This window comes from Drosophila miranda, chromosome XR (genome assembly GCF_003369915.1).
Source record: "Drosophila miranda strain MSH22 chromosome XR, D.miranda_PacBio2.1, whole genome shotgun sequence".
NCBI lineage: Eukaryota > Metazoa > Arthropoda > Insecta > Diptera > Drosophilidae > Drosophila > Drosophila miranda.
This window is the reverse complement of record NC_046674.1, coordinates 5,884,881-5,894,405: the sequence shown is the minus strand read 5'-3', so window position 1 is coordinate 5,894,405 and position 9,525 is coordinate 5,884,881. Positions and strand designations below refer to the sequence as shown.

General features: G+C 44.5%; 1 protein-coding gene across 4 annotated transcripts; it reads right to left on the bottom strand.

Moving 5' to 3' along the window:
- Positions 1–2,107: 2,107 nt before the first annotated feature.
- Positions 2,108–7,369, bottom strand: LOC108153493 (organic solute transporter alpha-like protein). Of its 4 annotated transcripts, none has more exons than XM_017283541.2 (4): positions 7,215–7,369; positions 3,294–3,658; positions 2,491–3,225; positions 2,108–2,432 (listed from the first exon to the last, which is right to left on the bottom strand). In XM_017283541.2, the coding sequence occupies exons 2-4, from the start codon at positions 3,430–3,432 to the stop codon at positions 2,305–2,307; spliced, it is 1,002 nt and encodes a 333-aa protein (XP_017139030.1). In that variant the 5' UTR covers positions 3,433–3,658; positions 7,215–7,369; the 3' UTR covers positions 2,108–2,304. The 4 variants fall into 4 exon arrangements, with proteins under 4 accessions (XP_017139030.1, XP_033243452.1, XP_017139029.1 ...); XM_033387561.1 differs by having other exon boundaries at positions 3,294–3,653; XM_017283540.2 differs by lacking the exon at positions 7,215–7,369 and adding an exon at positions 3,911–4,258.
- Positions 7,370–9,525: the final 2,156 nt, after the last annotated feature.

Here is a 9,525-nt window from a genome sequence, read left to right as displayed (position 1 = left end):
ATTAAGAAAATTAAGCAGCGCGCACCACATTGCGTATGCGCATTATTTAATTTCTCTAAGTGTTGTACGGCAGCTCCAGCTCCAAGCAGCCATGAAATTCTAGCTGCTGCTCTTTAGCCGACAGGATTTCTGCAATCTTAAAGGGAGATTGTAAAAAATGCATAAGTACAACTTAAAGGCCTGTGAATGGCGCGTCTAATGGACAGTGACATAAGACGCAGACGGCTGACAGCCAGGACTGGAGGCTGCCATTTCTGTCCCGTCTGTGCCCCAGTCCCTGTCCTCCAACTCCATGCTGTAGTGCCAAGTTGATGGCCTAACGTGTTTGGACATGGCCAAGAAGCGTAGACAATGGAAGGCAGACAGACAGAGTGCGAGGGACGCACGACGCAGGACGCAGTGGGCGAGGCAACACAAAAATGGTTTTCTTTAATTTTTTATATCTGAACAATAGCCTTGGTCGCCCCACCCGCCCCATCCGCCCCAAAAAGCTTTATGAATTTTTTATTAAGCCAAAAAGAGAGCTACATGAAATCCAAAATGACATGTGGAACGAAAATCAGTGCTAAAAATGATTGCCTACCCGCCGGAAAAGCTTTCAAAAAAAAATTTATATTTTTTTTCTTCGGATTGCGACAGCGCTAAGTGATAATAAATTTATAAAAATTTTCCTTACAGGATTTTTCCCCGAGGCTAAACTGAGTGAAATTCCATAAATGGATGCTAGCTTTATTCCTGCGTCAAATTGTAATTAAATCTTCGTCCGCTCACATATGCGGCACTCGGATACGTATCCTTGCGGCACAAAAGACAAGAGAAAATCAAAAATCCTAACTGGAGTCCCGCACTGACAGTGGCTCATCAAAATGAGCAGCGGATACTTAATCTGATTTACTTGGCTCTGGCTCTGGCTCTGGCGAAGGCAGAGAGCCAGCTGGATGACTGGATGGCTGGATGGAAGCCCTGGCCAAGTCCCGGGTAAACAAGCTTCTTCATAAAAAGCGACATCTCGACCAGACGGGGATGGCGGGGCGGTGCTGGGGAGGGGATAGGATGGAGCTGTTGTAGCCACAGGCTGCCCTTCTCCTACTCGTGGCTGCCACTGCTCGGTGCTCTGTGGCGTTGTGTACACCATAAAAGAGCGATAAGATAACCGTGCCCAGCGACGACCGACCGTGGCACTTGACTGTTCCTAGTCCCCCATTACCACCCACCCCCCTGTTTTCCTTGTCCTTCTTGCCAGACATCCTGCTAATACTCTTTGTGTTCCTATGGGGCATAGCCGATCGTTTGTTGGGTTGGCTTTTCTTTCCAAGGCTAGGACTTTCAAGCATTTAATGCGTGTCAGAGGTATTTGAAAACATCCTTTGATTTATCTTCTTTTTTCCAGATAGAAACATAAATAAACCCATAATTGAGAGTAAATATATGATGAACTTCCATAAGAGTATCCATCCATTCGATCTGTATGTACGCCTGTTTTTTTTTTCTATATTTGATTTTCATTCGCCCTGCCCCGAACCACCCCTGGCTGCTTCCTCTGCTATTTCTGAGAGCTGCCTGCCTGCCAGCCAGCCAGCATCTTTAGTGTGATTTATTTTGGCAGAGCACAATGTACTTTCTTTTGAAATAAATCATAAATTTCAACGCACTGCTCTCTGCAGTACGCAGTGTCCTCTCAATGCTACTCCACCGAAGATTGTGGTTTTCCCTCGAAGGATTTTCCAGGCCGGGCCAAAATGTGGTCTGGTGGTGCCTGGCCTATGGCCGCGTGCGCGGTCTGCGACAGCAATTGAGTTATCCTCAAGAAAGGCTATCTAAACAGAGAGGAAGATGTATATGTATACAGATATTTCATCATATTATATTTATTGTATTTTTATGGCACTTGGTCCGTGGGTCTAAGCCCCGCCAGCATTTTGTTGTCGGTTGAAAAATGTAAAACGGATCTCTGCCGCAGGGAGAATTATGAGCTAAATGCGGCACGCATGACTGCAGGGACGAAGGGCATGGGAATGGGGATGGGATTATGAGTACAAGTGGGGTTGGGGTTGGGGTTGGGGTTGGGTAGTCTCTGACCAGACCAGAAGTCCTAGAACAAACACATGATTTGCGGAGATTTATTTCATTTTGTTTTCGGTCTTAAAGCATGATTAACACTTGGCTAAGAAAGATGTGGAAGCTTAGAGACAATTAAAGCTGGTGCAGGACGACATATTCCGACTACATTTAACTACAGTTTCTTTATTGAAATTATCACAATTCGTTGCTACTGTTTTGTAACCGTTTGTAAAACTCCCTCTCTCAAATGCGAGTGATTTCCTTGTCCTTGTTGACCTCATCGACCTGCACTTGGATGGGTGTGCGGTAGGCGCTCTGCGCCATCATGGAGACCAAGACCATTTCCACCAGTATCAAGATATTGATGATGGCTGAAAAAAGAAACCAAAATGAATATGTTTATCCCAAACAAAGGATCTCTCCACCCACTTTGCTTGTAGACGGTGTGATTGATGGGATATTCGCCGCCCATTTTGATGCCGTCGAGCTGATCGTAGAGCACCAGATACTGCAGCTTGCAGAGCATCACCACCAGCTGGAGGCAGAACATCTTCTTCCGCAGCTGATAGTCGCCGCGCAGCTTCGTTATCATTCGCACCGTGATCTGGAGGGACCACACGCCCAGGACAATCGAGCTGATGATGAAGGGTATGAAGAAGTACATCACTTGGTGGTAGAGCTGGATGTCCCGGTAGTACAGGATGTTCATCACCAGCATAATGGAGCCCTGCCAGAAGGGCATCTGCCACACCATGTACCGGGAGATGCACAGCTTGGCCTTCGTGGGCACCACCATCGGCAGGCAGAGGCACCAGCAGCAGCAGGGCGGCGTTGTCAGCTGCACCGCCTCCCCTCCCGACTCCTTCACGTAGTTCTGCTCGGAGTCCACGTAGCGGAAGAGCAGTGTGCGGAATATGGGCCCGCCCACCATGAACATCACATGCATCACCGTGTGGCAAATAAACCAGGAGTACGGCACCAGTATGGTAGCCAATGCGGCCAGCGAGATAATCGGATACAAGCTGACCATCAGGATGGATGGCGTACGCAGTGGCTTGTTCAGGTGGCGCCTCAGACGCGACACAGTGGTCGAGTAGATGCAGATGTTGAGGATGGTCAGCAGGCTGGCTATGAAAATGGCCAGGCTAAGGAAGGCTGTCATATCTGAGGGATGTGCACACAACCGTATTAGTATTAGGAACTCTTCAATGGGATCCCCCTCGAGTACTTACTGCCATAATACTCTGCCACTGTGGGGTGTGTTCGCAGACTCATGGAGCTGCCATTCTTCTCCATTGCCATCTCCATCTCCACCTCCTGTGGTGCAGGCTCCGTCTGCTCCACGAGCGTCCATTCATCGCTGGCATTCATTTTGTTGTTGTGTTTTTGTTTTATAATAAATTCACTCTCTGGTGGCAAGCTTGTGCAATACTTCCTGGGTTTCTCCTTCGACTCTGCTATGCCGCTTACACTTCACATCTTTGCCATTGTTCGCACATTTGCCAACAGTTAAAAGACTTTACTTTTATTAGCACTCGTAAATGTATCTTCAAGCTGCCTCAATCTGTTAAAGTCTGGGCTGTGAATAGAGTCTGTGCTGCAAATAAATAGTACAGACAGACGGCTGGGATAAATATCATTGGCCAGGCCTGGGGGAAAGTGCGAGAAGGGTGCAACAATATTTGATGATTGAAGTGGCAAAGGCAATGCACTCCGCTGCGTTAACTTTAAGGAAAATAAGGCCTAATGGATGCTAAACAAACAGTCTAGACGAAGTGTTAACAACCTCAATCACGATCCCGTGCAAATGCAAAGAGGGCCCCACATATGTGACATTTGAATGACATACCCCCTTATCCTTTCTGGATTTCAATTGGAATACCGATTTCTGAGCTTTAGTTTTGCTTTAAGTGGCTTGAATCATTTAAGAAAATGAAAATAACTATGGAATAATCTTGGCTATGGCTTCAGGTTAGCTGCTTCCCATGAGAATCGCATAGAAAGGCGATACGCTGCCGGCGGCCGAGTGCCCTCTGGATCGATCGATCTTTCGGAGACAGGCGGCGGTGGCTCTTACAGCTTCTTCGGGGAGTTCATTAGTGTCAGGCTGTTCCAGCTAACCAGCAGAGACCACCACTTGACCGGATCTAACACCGAACTTATTACGAGTTTTTTCGAGTTTTAAGCGGTTAGCCACGAGACCCGACGGACGACCCAAATACACAACAAAAAGGAGAAAAAGAAAAAGCCTTAAATCTTATTTTTTATGGGTAATCTACAGACATGTTCTGGTCCAAATAATCCGTACTTCACTTGACTGCAAATTTCTCGAATTAATCCGTAAAAATTTCAATATAAACCCCATAATAATACAATACTTAAGCCGCTAATAGAGAGCGTATCAAATGATGTACAAATGCAAAACCCCAAAGTGGTGCAAACAGCCATAACAAGCCACAGGTGAAAAGCACGTGCCTGGGAGCCCAAGGCAACCGAAGAGAGTCCGTCCCCCACATGGCTGGGGAAAGAGTAAAAGAAGAGAGAGTGAGAGAGAGGCGCCCGAAACGTAAACAGGTTTTCTGGAAAGCATAGTCGAGGCGAGACGAGACGAGACGACCGACCGGCCATACATAAATTCGGAGCTGAAACCAGAGCTTGCCTCACTGCACTCCCATTCGTTATGTAAGACTCTTTGTTATTTTTACATTTTGAAACAGGTTTCGGCCCAGTACAATATGTTGCAAGTACCTGTTAACAAGTACTTAAAACATGACTCAACCATCACTCGAATCTCCCAATCACCAGCAGCAGCAGCGGCAGCAGCAACGACCTTCATTGGCAGATCAGCTACGAAAACGTGTCAAAGCCCCCTTTGGGCTTGGCCTCAATCCCGAGTCGGTCTTTCAACGAACTGCAGAGATCTCGAAATAAGTACTCATAAAGCACGCCTTATCAACCGTCAGCCGTCAGCCGGAGATCGAAATTCTCTATCGCCCCAGCCAGCGATTTCATCAGTAAACGAAAAAACGAGAGAGAATTCTTCACAATTAGTTTTGAAAAGATGCGGTGTAAAAAAATTTCAAACAATTAGCACAGAATTCGCGGATTCATTTCTGTGTTTAGCACATTTTAAAGGTGCGTAAAACGAAGCGTGAAATATCAGCGGAGCACAGCGTCATAAAGATTATTTCCCGATGCCCCAAAGCACATACTCTCCGTTCCGTCCACTTTTTGGTTCTGATTTTTTAACGGCTTGCAAATGGGCAGCGCACGCAATAAACAACAAAAACAAATGGCTAAAAAATTAAAGAAAAAAATATATAGAACGTGCCAAAAAGTGAGCAGCAAAATGTGGTATGAAATATGAATACTGTATTGCAACAAATGCTGGCAAAACCTCTCCTCGCTCATATTAAATTTCAACTTTAACATGTATGTAACAAAAATAATTCTAGAGGTCTTTTGGTAAAGAATTATCGAGTGGAGGTTGTAAGAGATCACTCCCATCCTAGGCAAAATATGATATACCACCATCAACACTCTTTCTTTACAAATCTTTAAAACTCCCACAAAAAACTTGTTGAAATTAAACGTAAACATTAGCGAAAAGTGAACAAAGTTTTGCATTTTGCTGTTGGCTATGGCTGGTTTCATTTTTTTGTTGTTGATGGGGAAACCATATTAAATGGGGAATTTCATGTCATTTTATCGGCTCCTTCCCTTGGGTTGCAGCTTCTTCGGTGACAGGCCGCCTGGTAGCTCATGGCCCAGCAGCCATCGCTTGGCCGGCCCTGACTCTTTCTACACCCAAATGCGTTGTCGTCGTCGTTTGCCAAGTTATTTCCGAGCTTTTTTTGCGGTTAACAAAAATTCAAATATCTCGGCGAGACGAGACCAAACGAGACGAGACCAAAAAGCAGCGACCCACCGACACGACCTTACGCAATGCAATCGAATTGAGCAAAAGACAAACCAAAAACAAAAAACAGAAAACCAAAAATCAAATATAAATGCGGGATACAAGTGCATTGCAGTGGGGAAATAATCAAAATCAGAACAGAGACCGCAAAATCTAATTCGTTTTGCGGCGAAAAAAGAAGAGACGAAAAATGGGAAATGGGAAAAACCATGGCATTTCCCTGTCCCTGCACACACCAGGGCAATTCATTAGACAATGTGACAAGACGCGATACCAGATGCTCGCTCCAACAATCATTTGAAAATTGTATCTAGATAAAAATGTAATTATGTCGCTTGTTCGAGATAAAATGTTTCAAATATTTACCCAGAACCAAAACAATTCTACAAAATTCCTACATGGCGAATTGTTGACTGTGACACACACACTTCAGGTTCAAAGGTCATGTCTGAGGTCTGAGTTGTTATTGAACAAGGCTGATGGCAGTGGATAAAATGAATCAGAGCTATGTACTACCAAAAATTTGTGGGCAATTAGCAATTAGCAATATAATTTCTGTAACTTAAAGAGGCTCCATGTTCTATGTTCCATGTTCTTGTTTTTTTCAGATAACGAATTTCAAAGAAGTACAACAAAATGGATACGTTTTCCTTCCTTATGGAGGCTTTCAGAAGGTCTTACTTCCTCTTAATCTTTTCTGAAAAATGATTTTGTATACATTTGAAACTTTTTTGTCTACTTAGATCTGTTTTGGGCAGTGCTTTCTTCCTCATGTCCTAAAAGCCTGTGCCATGCCTGGCTTAGCCTAGTCCACTGCTAACTTGACCATCAACTCGTTTTCGGCCCAATTTCTTCCTGTCTGACCGGCCTTGGCATTGCACAGTTGATCAGAATTTCAATTGAAATGATATTCGCACATTTCAGGCTGTTCTTTAATTCATTTTGATTGACTTCACAAATTATCGGCATCAACGGAATAAAAACGATAATTATTTATTTATTTCTGTTACATGTCGTGTGGGGAAAACACTTCGTTAAAATTGATTGAATAATGCAAAAAAAATACAAAAAAAACAACAAAAAATTGTATTCGATCACAAGCGATTGCAAAGTGCAAAAATAATTGGCGGGGAATCAATAAAAAAAAAAAAAACGAAAAGCATTAACCAAATACTGTGTGCACTGTACAGGGTCTACTCTTTGTTTGCTCTAAAATTTCGTATAATTTTCGTACTTTTTTTCAAGCAGCTGTTGGGTCTTTCTCTTATTTTGTTTGATCACACCTCGCTCTCTGTCTCTCAGTCTCACTCGGTGTGTCTTTCTCTGTTTATTTCTCTGTGCACTTTGACGCCGCGCGTGTCTGTTTCGCTCGCGCGTTGTTCACCAACTGAAAATGAAATTCAAAATTATTGCGCTGGCCGATGCCGATCACGAACGTGAATGCGCCCGTTCCCCAAACCACGGACTGTCTCTTAGAGTGTTTGTGTTTGTGTGTGTGTGTGTGTGTTGGCCAAAACAGAAAATAACAGTAGCAATAGCAACAAAAACACCTGCTGACGCTTGTGCTGCTGCTGCTGCTGTGCGATGTGCTAATCGTCATTTGTCGATTTCAAACACCGTCTTGCGTCTTGCCTCTTGCGGCGCCTTTGGTCTTTGGGAAAAGTTTTTCATTCAAGGCGGAAGTGGGTTATTTGCCGATCAAGTGACAGACGAGAAAGGTGGGCTTGTCCAGCCAGCACCATGGAGCAAGAGCCACTCATAGCAGAAAATTGTCCTGCCAAAGTTCTCATTTATTTGTAGAGAAAATAGTTATATTTCCTGTGCCACTGTGCCACTTGGGAAAATTACCACTTAGTCTTCCGGTCCAACCAATCCAATTTTCCACCCCCGGGGGACACTGGACACTTAGTTTAAGAGCTAATTTCTGTATAGAAAAGCAATCAGAAGGCATGGCACTGGCAGCCACACAACAGAAACCAATTAACATGTCCAGCAAGCGGACAGTTTACTTCTCCAGTTCCAGGTGTGCGATATGGTCCGCCCAGGGACTGGGCATAATTTCTAATGGAGCATCAATCAACTCTTAATGTCCATTGCCCCCGAATACCAACATCGAATTTAACCATACAATTTGTTATTCAAATCGGAGCTCATTAAAAAAAGTTATTATGCGCTGCCGAGTGGACCCTGGACTTTGGGTGCTCCGCATATCAAAGAATGTAAATCGGCGGCACATCCGCTCACTAATTTAATGAGCGGCTCCAATGAACCTTTTTTTCGACGGAGACTTTCTGCTATCTGCTCTCCCCACCGCGCTCTTTTTTCATACACAATCCAAAATTAAATGCTAATTATCCAAGCCCCCAAGAGTATGCAATAAATTATGACACAAATGGGGAAGCGCTTTTGTTGCATAAACTGCGGCGACGGGCCATAAAAGAAAATTATTGCTGGGGTTGCTGCAATTCCACTTATAATTTTGCAAATAAATCTAATTGTGTAAAGAGGGTCGAGTCGGGTCAGAAGTGATAAGGCCAATTACGAGAGGGCAGCGTATCGGTCTTTATTTTTGCTAAAAATTCAAGTTTCTTAAATGGAAAAAATCGAAATCTTTTGAATGTTTACTTCTCCGCAAGGCAACAAGAAATATTTGCTCCTCATGCTCAGGCCGCTGCCTGTCAGTGATGATTGCTTGCCACCTTGGTTGCAAGCATCGCTGCATCTGCCTCTGCCTCTGACTCCGCCCTAACTTCCACCTCATTTTAAACTGTAGCCAGCGGCCACACACAGTGACTCTCATTTCTTTTATAACAGCAGCTGAAAGATAAAAAATTTGGCGCCAGGGGCGATGCCTTTGAAGGAGAGAGGATGCTGGCACCCGCCTTCAACGCCTTTCCAGCCAGCCAGTCCCTTGTCAGTTTTCATTTGCTTTTCACTGTTTTATTTGCCGTTGTTGTTTTCCTTGGTTTTTCATGTTTTTCCTTTCTTATTTTGCTCATTTATTCGCGCTTTCTTCTTCGCAAATAAGCAACAATGCATTCGCCATTTGAATGGAAGTAGCGTTTGCCTAGGGCTGTGGCGGGGGCTGTGGCGGGGGCTGGGGCTGGGGCTGGGGCTGAGACTGGGGCTGCCTAAACGTTCATTTCTATGTCAAAGACGAGGTCCTTCCTTTATGCCTTGTCTTGATTCATTCAACTGTCGCCTGTTGTTTCAATTTCTGTCTGCGTTTTCATTTCAATCTCTTTCATCCGACCACTCTTTGCACTCTTGATTCGCCTTTTCTTGTGTGTTTTTTTCGCCTTTCGCTTTTCGCTCGCTGTTGTTTGCTGTTTAACGAAGCAAATCAACAAATTGTAATGATGCCAAAGTCCTTTTTCTGCGCTGCTTGCACTTTTCCCTCCATTTTCTTATTTTGCTTTTTACTTTTGTTTTTATGTGAACCCAAACCCCAGACACCCAGACCCCCAGACCCACAGCCCCAAGCCCCACAACCCGAAATCCCATACCCGAGAGCCGAGACCCGCATTGGCAGCCCTTTTTTGCAT